This window comes from Clarias gariepinus, chromosome 26 (assembly GCF_024256425.1).
Source record: "Clarias gariepinus isolate MV-2021 ecotype Netherlands chromosome 26, CGAR_prim_01v2, whole genome shotgun sequence".
NCBI lineage: Eukaryota > Metazoa > Chordata > Actinopteri > Siluriformes > Clariidae > Clarias > Clarias gariepinus.
Genome location: NC_071125.1, coordinates 12837403 through 12855359, shown reverse-complemented (window position 1 = coordinate 12855359; position 17957 = coordinate 12837403). Strand labels below are relative to the sequence as shown.

The 17957-nt window shown below is 37.5% G+C and overlaps 1 protein-coding gene across 2 annotated transcripts in view; it reads right to left on the bottom strand.

Annotated features, from left to right (window-relative positions):
• Nucleotides 1–17957, bottom strand: part of tmx3b (thioredoxin related transmembrane protein 3b) — a 61763-nt gene that overhangs the window by 5040 nt on the left and 38766 nt on the right. For both annotated transcript variants that reach the window (XM_053488224.1, XM_053488225.1), the window contains exons 11-15: nt 17599–17656; nt 15189–15242; nt 7722–7778; nt 6931–7060; nt 5673–5741 (exon numbers count right to left, since the gene is read on the bottom strand). In XM_053488224.1, coding sequence (XP_053344199.1) covers nt 5673–5741; nt 6931–7060; nt 7722–7778; nt 15189–15242; nt 17599–17656 — 368 coding nt within the window. The remainder of the gene's footprint in view (nt 1–5672; nt 5742–6930; nt 7061–7721; nt 7779–15188; nt 15243–17598; nt 17657–17957) is intronic.

Genomic DNA, 17957 nt, shown 5'->3' with positions numbered 1-17957 from the left:
ATTTATTTTATTGCCACATAATGTTGCTAAGACTAGTACCCAGAGGCTTTTAAACTGGGAAATATGTATAATATGTGCATTGCTTCATGCACTTTGCTTTTTACCCTGATGCGCCCATCGCTCTGGAGTGGGGTCAATCTCGACTACATGGCCTTTTCCAATTGCTGGGTTTGAATAAATCTGATCTACCACAGTAGATAATAAACTATGCTATGTCATAACCGAAGCAAACACCACGATTATTCCTTGTTTTGTTTGTATATATAAATATCATCGCTATTATTTGACCCTAAAGTTTAGTTTAGTACATAAAAAACAGAAAAGTTCTTTTTGGTAAATCAACTGCATATGTAGTTTATTTACAGCAATTCATAAAAAATGAATATACATTGTACAGTACAAGGTAAACACGAGAAAGATTACAAAATGAAAAAAAAAAAAGTGTCTACTTTATAAAAGGTTAGTATACTGTGCCCCTGCTGCATTTGCCGTTTTCTGATGCGCACATAGCTCTTTTACCTCCTGCTTATGGTCACATTCATGCACTGTTTATAGAGAATATGTGCATTAATTGCCGCCAGGTCTAGGAGGTTGTAAGACACAGCCACAGGCCAGCGCAGGGTGCCTCTCTTTACTCTCTTTACTGAATACAGCCGCGCTATTTGATCCATAACAACCATGCCAACTTTAGTGCTGTAGTAGGAAATTGTTTCAGGCAGTTTCTTTTCGCCATTATCAGTTGAAACTGCCTGATGCATTGTGCTCAGAACGCATACATTTTTCTTTCGTTTTGCCTGGTAAATCGTGAGCGTTATATTTCTTTCTTTCCCCAGGAAAGGCTCCACAATACGCATTACAACGGTGTCTGATAACTGCTGAACAGCCGCCCTACTGTCGTCATTCCCTAGATAGGGAATTGCGTTGAACATGTATTTTGTTTCAACATCAGCGGCCACCCAGAACTTGATACCAAACTTATTTGGTTTATTGGCCATGTGCTGCGTGAAACGACAGCACGCTTAAGTAGGGAACCACCATCCCCTACGCCCACCCCAGCACTTAGCACTCTGTTCACATGCAAGGTTTAAGTCAACATAGGGCTGGACAATAATTAGATATCAAAATATATCGCGATAGAATTTTTTTCAACAACGGTGATACAATTTTTAAACACATTTCCGATATTTTGGTATACATTTGAAAATATGAGCCAACGGTTTTTCTCTCTTGCGCTGCGGAATTGTGGGTAATTGCCTCCCCTGCTGGGTCTTAGTGCTCGTCTCTAACTGGTATAATCAACATCCATGCACGCGTGTGTGTGAAACACATTTAATTTTGTTTTTGTTAGCGTGTTTGTACAGCGCGCGTATAAAGCAAAAGCAAGTTTCATAAAGGGTAAAGATCCCATTTTCCTCTCCTATCGTGTGTTGCGACAGAGCGGAGTTTGTGTGCGTGCGCAGAGAGTGTGCACAGGGACACACACTCACCTTTACCCGAAAAGCTTAATTTAATCGGCTTCACACACAGACACACACACTCTCTGCGTGCGCGCACACTCACACACACACTTCTGAGAGTTTTATTTATTTGATAGTTTATTTCACATTTCTTGTTTGTAAAGGCTAAATACAAATAAAAAATTAACCTTATTATTATTTTTTTTTTACTGTTTTTATAAAAAAAAAAAAATTTAATAGGAGGAGCCTTATAGACTTAAATTCCTGAGCTTGAACTTTTTTTCCTTGCCCTCGAGGTGAGTAGGGGTGGGGGTACTATGTATGTAAAGCACTTTTAACACATAACTTGTTGGCCCCTGGGCCCAAATATATAAACAGCCTATGTATATAACCCTGATCATCATTATTGTCAAGTGGTTCTTTTTTTTTTATTTTTTAGATATTTTTATATTTGCATTATGCCCCCAGTATTATTTAAGAAAACACAGCATTTTCTTCTCAATATGTTAGGTGAATAGATTGACATTATTAGCCCATCTTAGTACAATCACTGGAAGTAAATGCTACAGATGCTACAGCCATACCAAGACAGGTCAGTAAGTGGCAATAATAGTACTCCAAAGTACACAGGAATTGATTAACTAATTAATTATCCTCCGCTAATTTCTTACATAAAGTGACGAGTGGGTGGGCGATATTAAATAACAGATCAAGCTCAGCAATGAAGGAGCACAAGCGAATTTTTAAATCAGTTACATGATCGGTCATTGAGGGTGGAATATTATGGCGTTATATTCCTGCTAGTGATGCGCGGGTCTGGTATTTTTCCAACCCGTGGGTCCGGTATTTTTCCAATCCGTGGGTCCTGCTTTTACGAAATTATTTGGCCCGCCCCAGCCCGCCCCGTACCACTGTATCTATTTTTTACAACCCGCCCTGCACCGCACCCACGACCATTAAATAGACATACTAGGCATTGTAATTCAAATGAAATCTAGGCTAAACAATTTTTTATTTTAGATTTGTATAGGGCAGGCCTAAAGTTTACAGCCCACGCTAAATAACCACTGACATATATTTTTTTATTTATCACACGGAAATGTTCATTTAACGTTTTTACGTTTGCTGTGCAAAAAAAGAATGCTAAAACATTAGATTTAGTAGCCTGACCTTTTTTTTTCTTTTAATGATTATTCCCGACTTTTAATGTAAATTCCCGACCTCAATTTCTCCCGCACCTCGTCTTCCATCTCCACTTTTATTTCTTTGTTTTTGTTGTGACTGGCAGCGGTAGCTGCTTGGCGCTTTCGTGTCTTGTCACGTGACGTAACCTTATCAAAGAACTTAATAAAATATAAAAATTGATATTCCCAAATATTTAATATAGGATATAGGGAATTGCACACAACATACATGGATTTTTTTATTTAATATAGTTTTTAATGACCCGCCCCAACCTGCCCCGCAAATAAATTGACAATTTTTTTACCCGTCCCAACCCGACCTGCGCATCACTAATTCCTGCCACAATTCTGAGCGATTCTGCGCGCGCTCATCTCTGCCTGCATGCGCGTGCAACATTTATCTTCTGTGTGTGCTCCACTCTGCCTGTACGCTCGCTCAACTTTGTCCAGTGTTACAAAACAGCCACAAAACCAGCCAATCCAAACATCCACACACTACTTCTGATTCGCTGTTCCTTCTCTATCACCTGCGCATCTCAGATCTAGAGAAATGACAGATCAATATCCGCGAACCTGATTTTTTTTCCTGCGGCCACAGTACGCCGGAAATCCGGCATGGTGCCGGAACGCTATCACCCCTGTAGTTTGTAGACATCCCTTGTGAGTGTCCTCGGCAGTTGTTTCCTGAGGCTTTTTAATATTGTCCATATCGAAATCGGAATTCTATCGTATCGAACAAAATTAAGAAATATATCAAGATATAAATTTTTGCCATAAAGTCCAGCCCTAGGTCAACAACTGGTACTTCCAGCAGACCTCATTGTCTTCTTGTTCAGAGAATGAAGCTTATTGAACTTGATAATTTTTAAACGCCTTTACTGTATGTAAATAAATAAATAAATAAATAAATAAATAACTTAAATGGAGAAACAAAATTCCTTAACGACTATCATTGTAACATGTATGTACATATCAGAAATAAAAAAACTTATGTTTTAATTTAATCCAATGAACACAAAAATATGACAAAATGGTCATCTCTAAGCTTTTATTTTTTATTGATCATATGATTTGTTTCTTTGTTTGTGTTGACGCCTACACCCGAAGGACATCGGGAGAGAAGCGGGACGTTCTCTGGTTTCTGTTTTTCATATATGGACTTGTGCTAAGGAGAGAAAGGACTGTAAATCTTGTGCACAAAGTTGTGGACTGAGTGAATGTGGTGTGAGTGGCCGGCGTGTGAGTAAGTGCAGCACTATATTAAATGTAAATACACTTTGAATTTATATTGGTATCTCTGGTCGTCCTTATTCACTCCCTGATTTCTGCTAACGGCTAGTTATTGTTTTAATAACAGTAGCGAGTTTGTTACAGCGTTTATCAGCCTTTTGATCAACGGCACTTACCTTCTTTTTACAAAATGCAGTGTTTATCGTTTACTGTATATTTAAAGCGCATAAACACACTCATCATGAAAAATCTTTTTTTACCTGAAATTTACCTGAAACGCCGTCTCCACCTGGCACGGTTGTTAGGAGGGGGTTGTGATCACAACTAGGCTTGCGATTTGCTTGTTCTATGCACAGTATACTAAGCTGTTTATAAAGTGGACACTGTTTTTTTTTTCATTTTGTAATCTTTTTCAAGTTTACCTCGTACTGTACAATGTATATTAATTTTTTTATGAATTGCTGTAAAAAAAACTACATATGCAGTTGATTTGCAGTTGATTTAGGACTTTTCAGTTTTTTAGTGTGCTAAACTAAACTTCAGGGTCAAGTAATAGCGATGATATATATATATATATTTGGTAATTTTATTGAAAAAGTATTTTATATTAAATAGCATGCATATTTATACATTTGAATCTGCATCTACATTTTCATGTATAGAATTAGTTTCAGCTGAAACTCATGATCAATGGTTTACACCCAGTGTAGGTACCAAAATCTTTGGTTCTCATTGAGTGGCCACACATCACTTCCACATTTCCACATTCCCGAATAGGCGCGTGGTCCGTTGCCAAGCAACATTGAACGAAACGAGGCATAATTGTGGTGTTTGCTTCGGTTATGACATAGCATAGTTTATTATCTGCTGTGGTAGATCTGATTTATTCAAACCCAATAATAAAGCTTTATATCCTCAGAAGGGTTCATTACATTGTCATTAAATAGGAGGGGACAGTCCATCTACAGCACTGTCACACAAAAAAAAAAACATCCGACAGTTCAGAAGCTTCAAATAGAATGAACGAACTAATAATTTTTTTCAAAACTTATAAAATTAAAATCTCCTTATAAAATATCGCTGATTATCAATGCGGGAATGAATGGCGAATTGTCGATATTTCACGGAAGCATATATTTCAGCCATATATATTTAATATTTTATATATATATATATATATATATATATATATATATATATATATATATATATATATTCAAGTACAGTGTGTTTTATATATATATATATATATTTAAACTGCATATATGGAATGAAACCTGAGATAGTTACATATACGCACTGAATGACGCATAGATAGTATGCGCGATCCCTTGCGCCATCTGCTGAGAGAAATGAGAATCACAGGTTGGAAAAGGCGGGAAACGGCATGACGTCAGCGATTTCTCTTAAATAAGAGCAAAATTGCTTTATACTGGCTTTTACTGGTGCGATTTTGTAAATGTAAGCATGCAGGGTGATTAAGCTCACAGATCTAGGAAAAGTCATAAAAGGAGGGTTCTGAAATTGAGTGTGCAGTATTATTTTTTCCCCATAGCGGTCAAATGACCGGTGCTCGGCACTTCTAGTGTTAACCACATTATCCCTCCCAGAGAAAGACCTGGTGTACTATGGGTCCATAAGGTCACGAAGAGTCAGACACAACTTAACGACTAAACAAGAACAACTATAACTAGGTATTAACTGAATTTACCTTAAACTCATGAAGCTGGCAAAGAAATTTATTGTCCCTGCTTTTTATGTAAGGGTTACACTTGTGATGGGTATTGAGGTCATCACTCACCATGATAGTGGATCTAGCATCATAGACCACACGCTTGAGTCTCTGGAAAAATCCATCGCCTCCATAAGCCTGTTCATGTAAATACGAATGAAAATGGTGTTAGTGGCCTGAACAAAGTGTAGAATACTTTTGCCTTTTAATAGTCAAACATTAAACAAGTTGTGTTAATAATATGGCTAAATAATATTAAGAAATCAGTATTTGGTGGATTTGCAATTACAGCTTTTATGCATTTTGGCAGGCTCTCCACCAGTTTTAGACATTGCTGTTGAGTAACTTTATCCACTCTTTTTACAAAAAACAGCTTAGCTTTTCTTGGTACTTTGTAACATCTTCCTCTTGATGACATTCCTGAGGTTTTCTGGAGTAAACTGCAGTTCATTTTTTATTACAAATTCCATTTTTAGTTTAATTGTATTTTTTAGCATACATTTCTCATTTGTAGGTGTAATGCTATTTTTCAGAGGCATTTATGCATTTTACTTTCTGTCATGCAGTGGATGTATATGTTACAAATAAGAAAAAACATAATTTAATGTCAGTTCAACCAAATTCCAAGAATCTGACAATTTATTTAAATTATTTCTAATTTATTAAAAGCAAAGACTGATATTTTGAAATTTAAATTTGATAAGGTGTTCCGACATGATATTAACAATTTACAAAGTATAGCCGGCTTGATCGATTTCTTGATCGAGCTTGCTTTATGTTTGTTGGCTTTTATACAGCAAACCTGTTTGCTCAGTGAACATTCTCTAAAAGGTAGTTCTTAGAAATACTAGACAATATCAATACTGTATTTATGTTCCCCCATAAAATATTAGCCCTTAAAAATGGCTGAAATCCAATGGTTAAGAAATTAGAGTACTAACTTCTCACTCTTTATGACAGCTTTTATTGTCCATAGAGGATGCAGTTTGCTCCTTGCAGCTATAATATGTGTGTGTGTGTTTAGTATATGTTGTTCCTTGTAATTATGTGTGAGTTTTCTTTTGCCAAAATAGAATCACCAGTTTCAAATAGTTTAAAAATGTATTTTAGAATTGCAATTAAACTTAGGAAAGAATCACACTTCTTTGAGAGCAAGACATGGTTAAACAGAAAATAAATGAAAACAGAAATTTTATCTGTGACCACAAATTACAAGGGTAACTAGTACCATAGAATTGGTTAAGTATTTTCTTACTATAAATAAATGTGTCAAGTCGGCACTAAGCCCTGTAGTCCTGTAAAAACAAAGTTTAGAAGAATGCATTACCTGAGCTGTGCCATCCAGGACACTCCGGATAAAGGTGATCAGTTGCTCCAGACTGTCCATGGGCTCGCTGGGCAGAAAGTACTGCTCATTAGATGTGTTGAGAACAATGATAGATGGCACAACCACCTCACTGATGAACACAAAATACAAGCAGTATGACAATTAGCTTTTTTCTTGCTGTTTAAGAGCAATCAATAACAGCCACAGAAAGATAAAATAGAAGTGGAAAAGAAATTAAGCATCGAAAAACTAAGCAATATCATATATAAAAACAGAGAAAACACACAAAACTAACACATATAGACTCTTACTATTGACCCAAAAATCTATGATATGTGAGCCCACAAAGTAAAGTGGCCTTTTTAATAAATAGGAATGTTACTGCCAGGAATGTGAGCCTGCCAAAAAATCAAACAGTATACTTGGCAACATTCCCTGACAGAGAGAACAAAATGATAAAAAAGCTAAATTGCTTTGCCATAAACATCAACTGATGCAAGATCAGCAAATTCTCTACAAACCACCTCAATTCTCCACATTAGGGTGAAATGGAAAATGCATTTAAAATAGTGCATTTGTGCTTACAAACACTTATTTACTCTCTTGCATTTACTTACCTATTAACTCACTTATTCAAGAATTCATAAGCTCACAGGGGCTGCTAATTTTATTAATAGTAAAACTGCTATCAGCTTGATCCAGCAAGAGAAATCCTAGTTTCTTTCGTCTGGGACACTGAGTGAAACTTGGTACTCATGGATGAAAGAATGAAGTAAGAGAGAAGTACATACCCCATTATTAGGCTGTTGATGTAGTCATTACCATCCATATGGCCAAACTGGAAATCCCTTAAGAAAAGAAAAATATATTTTTTCTATCGAGCTAAGAATATGCAAATTTAAAAGCTTATATGCCGATCAGCCACAACACTAAAACCACTGCAAGTTTTTACAAGATTAAACATAAGTACCCAAGACCTCTCTATGTTTGTGGGGACCAAAGGCTAGTCCGTCTGTTCCCACAGAAAGCCAATGTGGCACAACTTGCTGAAATAAGTTACTGCTGGCCACAATAGAAAGGTCTAAGAACACCCAGTGCATCACAGCCTAAAGCATATGGGACTTAGCAGGCAAAAAGTTTAAGCTTGTTGATCCAGCCTCCGAATTTCTCAGATCTCAATTGGAACAATCATCTTATCCCCACCCCATAATTTACAGATAGAAAAAAAAAGATAAGATAAATGAGATAGATAGATACTTTATTTATCCCCATGGGGAAATTCACATAGAATTTCCCAGCACCTAAATGATCCACCACTAATGTAGCGATAACAGATACCACTGGCGAAGTCAAGCCACAAGGGGCCAGAGCTGCCCCGACAGCACAAAGGGAACCCTTCACAATATTGATCTTAATGCTTTAATGTTATGGCTGACTGTGTAAACTGTGTAAAAAATATTTAATATTGCACTCGGTTGTTTGGAATTTTGCAGCAGCGCGCGGCAAGCTTTGTGTGTCTGCTGAAGCCGAAGATGTGTTATCTTTTTTAGGCGACCTTTGACAGCAAGCGACAGAGCTCATGAATGTGTGGAGCTCAAACTGTAAATACTGATATGTATTTATTCTTCATTTTTTCATCATTCTCCTTCTCCTTCTTTGACTGCGCTTTCTTTATTCAGTATTATTATTAGTAGTAGTAGTGCTCCAATTTTTTTTTATTGTTATTGTTCTTATTATTGTAACGCACTCGTGTGTGTGCAAAAAGATGAAGTACAACAAACAATACAAGAATGTAAAAGTTAGCCTAAAACAATATTTTTTTATTGTGTATATGTGCTTTAAATATACACTAAACAAAAAACACTGCCCTTTGCAAAGTGAAAGTGAGTTGCGCATGCATGCTTTTTGATCAGAAGGCAAATGAAGGCATGCACAGATATGAGCAGATTTGTCGATCAAACTGCAGACATCCTCCCCCATACAGTAAATAAAAAGAAAAGTATAAAATCCAACTATTAAGTCTGATTTAATTGCTATCATATATAATTTCTATTATTTTTTTTAATCTATTTCATGTTTTGCTGGGAAAATAAAAGTTAGGCAGAGACGCCTGCTCTGTCTTGTTAATTCATCCAAAACCCACAGCCAACAGCGCACACAGTTTAATAAATTCACACTTATCGTGAATTAAAGGCAAGAAGAGATTCCGCAGTGACTGCTCTGAAGGACTATTTTCGACAAGCATATAAAGAAAAAGAATCATATATATATATATATATATAAGATAATAAATTAAATAATAAAATTATATTAAATAAGGACTTTATCTAAAAACCAGAACAAATTTCTCATTCACTGTTGAAGCAGTTAAATATGCTTATATCGTACATACGTAGGTTATATTTAAAAAAGTACAGTTGCAATTTTGTAAAATCTAAATAAAACAGTATTAGACAAATATATGATATGGTTGCATATACAATAAAAAAAGCTATTTATTTGCTCAAATGTGAAGCAACCGCAATTATTAATTTATTGTGTATATTTATCTTCATTCAACCATTTAAGTTATATTAAAAAAATAACGTGCCTACCAGCTCACTATTATTATCTGTCTAAATTTAAAGATGCCTGCGGGTGTGCAAAAAGATGAAATACAACAAAGAATACAAAATTGTATGATCTTAAATAAAGTTAGCCTAAAACAATATTGTTTTCAATGCTGAAGCAAACATGATTTTGTTTTTGTTTTAATCTATTCGCTGAACACAACGCGTTTCGAGGTGAACACTCGCAGAACCCTCCAGTTACTGTAATCCCTCTTCTCATTTTTCATTCACGATAGGTGTGAAGTTATTAAACCGGTTTCGCTGATGGGGGAATTGGCAGAATTAAGGGGTTTAAAACTAATTAACAAGACCGAGCAAAAGTCTAAAATGTATTTCGGCAACAAAACATAAACATAAATACAAACAGACATAAATAAAGAAATAAAATGTAAATTGGTACCAATTAAATCAAACTTCATAGTTAGATTTCATACTTTGAGCAATTAATAGCATAGTTATCAAGTTGATATACTGGTCAATCTGCGTTTGAAAAAGATTCAAAATCAGCAAAATCAAACCAAATCTCTCTAAGTAAGTAAGCATAATAATAAAATCATTGTGTTTCTGTGTTTATGCAGTAAATTGGTCATGTTTACCCCATGGGTGAACACTATGATTTAAGAATTTTATTAAAACACAAATATATAACACCCTGCTGAAAAAAACAGAATAGACCAGCATAGCTGGTGACCAGCTTACCCAGCAATTATACCAGCATATGTTGTGTTATGCAGCCTCACCTTGGAAAGAATTTTTGAAAACTGCCGCTGGCTGAAATGTCTATGTAATGGTTAAAATTTTCTCTGACTCTTTGGTGGAAGTTGGTAATGTTGATGTTTATTTTATTTATTTATTTTTGTCTTTGATGTTAACTACATAAAGCAGTGTCTTCCCACCTGGGAGTTTCTACAGCATACTGTACATTAGCTTGATGAACATGAGTCCTCATCTGATAAATTTTTAATGACAACAGTTTTTTTTTGCACACATTTAATCAATAATATTTTTTAAAAAGTTTGATCCTAATTTATTACATAGTCTAATCAGTGCTTAGCCGCACGCATAAAGTTTTTATGAGCGCGGTGAAATTTTGTTGTAAGAAATAATATTTATGCAGCATAATCAAGGCCTCTTTTTCCTATTTATTTTAGGTTGTTGTTCTTTTAGTGTTACTGTGTGTGCTTTGCAATGTCAGACAACATTCAAATGCAAATAATTCACCCCTCCCCCCGATGTAAATCAACTGTTTAGCTTATTAACATACACTTATCAACAATTATTAATAATTGCATTTCATATGAATGTTCATATGCATGTTACATATGAGACGTGCGCACAAACACACAAACTCTCCGTGCATACACACCTACAGTATGAGACCTGCGTGCGGACACACACAAACTCTGTGTGCACACTGTAAGTAAAACAAACAAACAAATGAACCTGCACTTTACCTTTAAAAAGAATCGCGACAAAGCAGTCTTTCTGTGTGGAGCAGAGTGTGTGTGTGTGTGTGTATGCAACAGAGAGGGGGTGCATCACACACACACACACACACACACGCACACACGCACACACGCGCACGCGCGCGCGCACGCACGCACGCACGCACGCACGCACGTTATAAGAAACAGTACAAATGCGTGTACACGCGCGCTTACAAAAACAATACATACACACACGGATGTTGATTATACCAGTGAGAGATGCGCACTAAGACCCAGCAGGGGAGACAATCACCCACAATTCCGCAGCACAAGAGAGACAAACATCGTTTGCTCAGATGTAATCACGTGATACTCGGCGTTAAAACAAGAAGCGCATGCGTGATACATGATACTTTGTTACTCGTAAACCAAGACTTGTTTTTTGACTTTCAAGTCAAAATTTATTAAAAATCTTTGCTCGTCTTGCGGAACACTCACAAACCGCATTACTAGCAATCCGAGGTTTTACTGTAATGGAAACTTAAATTATTAGTTCCACAGCCCCAAATAATTAATATTAATACATACAAATAATTAATATAAAATATGTCGAGAGGAGGAGGAAAGGGCACGCTGTCCAATGACACACTATCAGAGCGAGAGAGAATGGATCTTTAACCTCGCTAATGAGGTTTTGCTTTAGGCGCGTGCACACGTGGTATAATAAACACTTTCTATAATTTCGCCGCAGCGCCGCATAACAAGGTACACCTCCAGTTTGGCCACAAAAGGGTCAGAAGTACTGCGTTCATCGATTCCGGTGCCACAGGCAACTTTATTGACTCTTCTTATGCCAAAAAACTGGGAGTGGAGTTGGAAGCGTTATCCCAGCCTGTTCACCTCAGTAGACGGTGGGCCCCTTTCGTCTAGCCCCATCACCACCCAAACACAACCCATCAACCTAATTATGCAGCAACATTAGTAACAGATCCAATTTCACCTGACTTTCATTTCGTCACCACCCATCATCCTTGGACACCCCTGGCTTTTACAACATGACCCTCTAATATCCTGGACCCAAAACAGGATCCTGCAGTGGGGGCCGGCATGTAACGAACTCTGCCTATCGGCTTCGGCTGGGACGTGCCCTAGGGAGTCCAAGGCCCCGACGTCGACACCAACGCCATTCCTCCTGCCTACCGAGACCTGGCTGAGGTGTTCTGTAAGAGACACGCCACCTATCTCCCGCCTCATCGCCCCTACGACCTAGCGACTGACCTGCAGCCAGGCTTGGTCCCCCCCGCAGCCATCTCTACTCCCTCGCACCCACTGAGACACGGGCGATAAAGGAGTACGTTTCGAACGCCCTCCGCCAAGGTACCATCAAGCCCTCCTCCTCACCCGCCGCCGCGAGATTCTTCTTTGTAAAGAAAAAGGGGGGTTAATTTCGTACGTGTCGATTATCGGAGGCTAAACACACCCAACATGTCAGGGCAGTCCTGAAGAGGGCCAGGGGTAGCTCAGTGGTTAAGGCATTGAACTACGGTTCGGAAGATCCCAGGTTCAAACCCCACAACCACCAAGTTGCCACTGTTGGGTCCTTGAGCAAGGCCCTTAACCCTCAACTGCTCAGATGTATAATAAGATAAAAAATGTAAGTCGCTCTGGATAAGAGCGTCTGCCAAATGCCTAAATGTAAATGTAAATGTAAGAGATTGCTCGCCCATCAACTGTATTGTAAGTTGGAAAAGTGCGCTTTTTACGAGCGCTCCACCACGTTCCTAGGCTTTGTCATCTCGCCTCAGGGTGTGGCCATGGACCCGCAGAAACTGGAAGCTGTGCGTCATTGGTCCCTACTCAAGACCCTCAAGCAGCAACGGTTTGTCGAGTTTGCAAATTTCTATCGTCGCTTCATCTGGGACTACAGTACAGTTGCAGCACCCCTAACTGCCCTGACACGCCCATCATCTCATCACTTCCACCTCAACTCCAGTGCCATCTCCGCCTTCTATGAACTATGTTATCGTTTCACCACCGCTCTAATCCTTATCCACCCAGACATCAACAAACCATTCATTGTGGAGGTGGACGCTTCGGATATGGGCGCCGGAGCTGTTCTCTCCCAGCGAGGTCCAGACCAGAAGCTACACCCCTGGGGTCAGGAGCAACGTTATGGAATGGGGCCACTCCTCACCCCTCTCTGGACACCCTGGCACCAAGCGCACCCTCCAATTTGTCCAACGCGCCTTCTGGTGGCCCTCCATGACCTGGGATGTCGACGAGTTCGTCCAGGCGTGCCCAGTGTGCGCCAGGGCGAAGACCACCAACCAGCCGACACCTGGAGAGCTCCAACCACTTCCGGTTCCTCGTCAGCCCTGGACGCACATTGCCGTCGACTTTATCACGGGCCTGCCGGTTTCAGAAGGGAAGACAACCATCATGACCATCGTAGATTGGTTCTCCAAAGCTGTGCATCTGGTGGATTCTAGAGCATGTAGTCTGCCTGCATGGGTTCCCAAAAGACATTGTCTTGGACAGGGGGCCCCAGTTCACTGCCCGGTTCTGGAAGGCCTTCCTATCCTGTCATCAGGATACCACCCGCAGACTAATGGTAAGATGTAGCGGACCAACCAACAACTGGAGCGCTATCTGAGATGTTTCGTCGCCCATCGTTAGCGCTCCTGGGCCCACTACCTCATATGGGCTAAGTTATCTCATAACCTTCATGTGTCATCTGCCACAAATCTCAGCCCATTTGTGGTATGCCATGGTTTCCAGCCTTCGATGTTCGAACATCAAGAACCGGAGGTTGATGTACCAATCAAGCCATCGGACGAGCTAACCACCGATACACCGCCCAACATCGCCGTCGACACCCACCGTGACGAATGTATAACGTAGGTGACAAATGGCTGTCCACCAATAATCTGCATCTCCACACAGAGTCAAAGAAGTTATCACCCAGGTTCATCGGTTCTTACCGCATCACACTCCACATCAACCCTGTCACCTACCAACTCCAGCTGTCTGCGGCGCTCCGAATTCATCCGGTTTTCCACACCTCTCAGTTGAAACCCTTCAACCCTGCCAATTCGTGAGTACTCACTTTCTTGGGTTTACTTTCTGTTTTCGAGTGTGTGTTTATAGGACGCGGGTTAAATTTGTGTTTTTCCCTTGCTCCCCTTTTGTGAGAGTCCTTGGTTCCTTGGTAAATCGCGTGGTTATCCTGCCTACTTGCTTGTTTCCGCGTTTGGGTTCACCATCCACGCTACAAAGGGCTAACCGCTAAAGCTACGTCTTCTGGTCTACTCAGGTTAGTGCATGACACACTGGCTCAAAACACTTGATCCTTTACTCTGGTTACACACACTCACCATGTGTTTTTCCTTAAAATGTTTTCACCACTATCCTTCCAAGATTTATTAATTTTTTTTTTACAGCTCTTAAACCAATTTAGTAGCTTCAGCAATCTTCTTGGTTGTTTTATTTTCTTGATGCAACACAATAGTTTGCCAAGAAGCTATTAACACTTTGCCAAGAAGCTATTACATCAGTAAGTGTCAAATAACTTTTTGCTAGCATATTAACCACTGCAGTAATTGTCTAATGGAAGGTTCTTAACCATTTGCTTAGTTACATCCAGGCGTCCATACATTGTTATGTATCTCTCAGCACCAGGCACATTAGTCATTCTCTTCTTTTTAATTAGGAAGTCAAAGGCCTGCTATGCCTTTGGGCAGATCAAGCATCCACAAAGGCTTATTCCAAAAAAAAAAAAAAAAAGTCTGTTGAGACAGAACAGGATCATTTTATATTACAAGATGGAAATTTATACAAAATAAATTTAATTAAATCCATATAAATAGAGGGTCAGAGTAAAAAATATATCATCCTAGACTCTATCTTTGTTGTTGCCTTCCTTCCTTCTACAATAAATAGTTTAAATAAATTCTAATATTTTAAAATATTCCTTTTTTTGTGGACCCTAATTTGTAAGTAAATGTCTCGATAATCATGAACACATTAATAAAAATAATTTTATTTTATGTGTTTATTTATAATTATATTAAATATGTTTATTATATCTAATCTAGTTTATTTCTGTTTTTTACGGGTAGGTTTCAATACTTTGAGCATGCTTTGATGAGAACCACATTTTCTGTCATAAAATTTTCTTAACTGAATTGTTATTTTTAAGCATCTTTTTACTCTCATGATTTACCTGTTGAAGATGTCCCTGTACTCTGTTGAAACTCTCTGTATGAGACTCTTTAACCTGGAGAAAGACATGTACAGAATTCATAAGGCAAATTGTATTGTAATGTGTGCTTTTTGTATAAAAATATTTTAAACTATAAGAAAAGCTTAACTGGCACAAAATAGTTTATCTAAATGTTGCGTACTAAAAAAAATCTAATTAATTACAATTATGGGGGTAATGACCTAGAGGTCATCTTTGATAGCACTCTGTCCTTTGAGCCACATATTAAAGTCTGCATTTCATGTTACCTTTAACAACAACAACATTTCCTGTCTCCACCCATTTCTTACCCCACAAATGCACTGGTCATCTCCCAAATTGATAACTGTTATTCACTTTTAACCAGTTTAAAACAAAAGCTCCTCCATACACTTCAACTTATAGAGAATTCTGCTGTCTGTCTGTAACTCAATTACCTATCATGCATATTACATTACCCACAACAACTCTATTTGTTCCCTATCAAATACAATATAGAGATAAAATCTGCCTCTTCACTTTTAAAGCGCTCCATAATCTTGCCCTTATCCATCAGCGCTTGTATATTTTTGCCATTTAACCACCATGGGCTATAGAGTATGGAGTGATGACCCGGACAATATTCAAAAGGATTGCGTTTCCCATATGTGGACAAACAAAGTGCACCATAATTCAAATGCAATTGCAAACTTTGCATTATTGTTTGTTTTTTCGCTTTCGGGAACGTACACTGACTGCCAAATTTCAAATGAAAAAGGCAAAGCCCATTTGCATTTCCTATGTCGTGATCATAGATCCCGTCATATTTAAATAGCAAAATCAATTACCACGTTTGTTTTTTCACTTTCTCTGCATCACGCGTCAAGTCGGCCAAAACTCAAACGCAACTGATAAGCCATTTGCAACTTTTGTGTTATGCGCTAAAATGCCCCGCTGCCACGGATTGCACCCCCCACAAAATCGCTATCAAATATATTAGGACATCACAATCAAACATTCATATTATTATTATCAAATATATTATATTATTATTATCAAATATATTATTACTATTATAATTAACCCTAGGCACGTGACAAATTAATACACGAAAATTAAGACAGTAATACAAATTCTCATGTGTTCATTTTGTGGCACATTTATTTTGCCATATTTAATTACTTTGCCTTATTATTACTTTGTCATGTAATACAAAAATGTTTACATAAATAAATATTGTTTATGATGAAAAATTACACAAAGCTTTTTTATTATAAATAAGCAATATAAAAATATACTATATTTTCATAATCAAATTCGTTTGGTGCAATGAGTAAATCATAAACCTATTAATTTATGTTCTCATATAATATTTGATATAAGTTATGTGTGTGTGGGGGGGGGGGGCAATCCGTGGCAGGGAGGCATTTTAGCGCATAACATTACAAAAAAAATTCAATAGCTCTTTCTTTATGTGGATTACACATGTAAAACCAGTTGTACTATAATCCACTCTACACTGCTAATTAACTACAACCTTTTTTCATTCAGTTTGATTTTTTTTTTTTATTAATAAAAAAATAACTGAATTAATATCAAACTGAATATTGCAAAGGGAAGGGTTCTAGTTATTAGCAAGGATAGAGTGCATTATAGTAAATTTTTTTAAATGCTAAATTTCTATAGCAAAAAAGGTTATTGAATTTTGTTGATTTAATTGTCATTTCTTGCAACTCACAATAGACGGTACCAAAGTGCATTAATTTTCATACATATCTTTACAATTATTATTATTATTATTATTTTAATAATAAAAAACATTCCAACTCTCATTTAACGAATTATTGTCACAAGAATTAAGCCTAACAGTGTAATATGTTTAATGTCCTGTGAGGTATTTCTCTGTAATCTTGTGTATTATTCTGTAAACAAACAGTTGGGTCTTGGTCATGCACATTTTAGGTCCCTTAGTGACTCCATCGCCATAAAGCGCCGGTAAGCAGCATTTCTGACAGATTTAGCTCTAGCAGGCTGTAACAGGAGAAGACCTAAAAATATATTTATTTGTAATAGCTTCTCTGTCCACTCTAGAGTAAGAAAATATGCGATTTGTCATTTTTGTGTGTTTATTTTTTTGATTAACAGATGAGATAATCTCGGTTCACCTCCATTGCTCAAATTCCCTCCTCTTGGTCGGCCACTGCAATTTGCAATTCCTTTTGAATATTGTCCGGGATATCACTCCATAATAGAGCCTTTATGCACATGTCTCTGGAATTCTATAGTCATATAGGCTCTGCAACCACATTTAAATCACATCTATTATTATTATTATTATTATTATTATTGAGAAGCCACTTTAGTGTTTTAGAGGGGGATTTTTTGGGTTAAACAAACATTTAAAAAATTATACCTCACACTTTCTTCTGTTGAAACCTTTTCATCAATGATGGCAATTGCTACCAATTTACCTGTCAAGGAGGGAAAGTGAAAATGTAGGTCACCTTTGCTTCATTACTGAAGGACTACAAGAGAAATTAATCTAAAAAAGAGCATCATCTGGGAAAAAAAATTGCATTTAATTGCATTCATGTGTTTTTGTCTTGTTTTTGTCTTACAGTAGTTAGTACTAAGAAAGAAGGCACATGTGCACTTGTTATATCTTTATGGCTGGGCTTCCAGCAAATGATTGTAGTAACCAACATACAGTGGATGTGTATTTAAAATAATAATAATATAAAACATTTTGGAAACTATATAATATATTTAAAA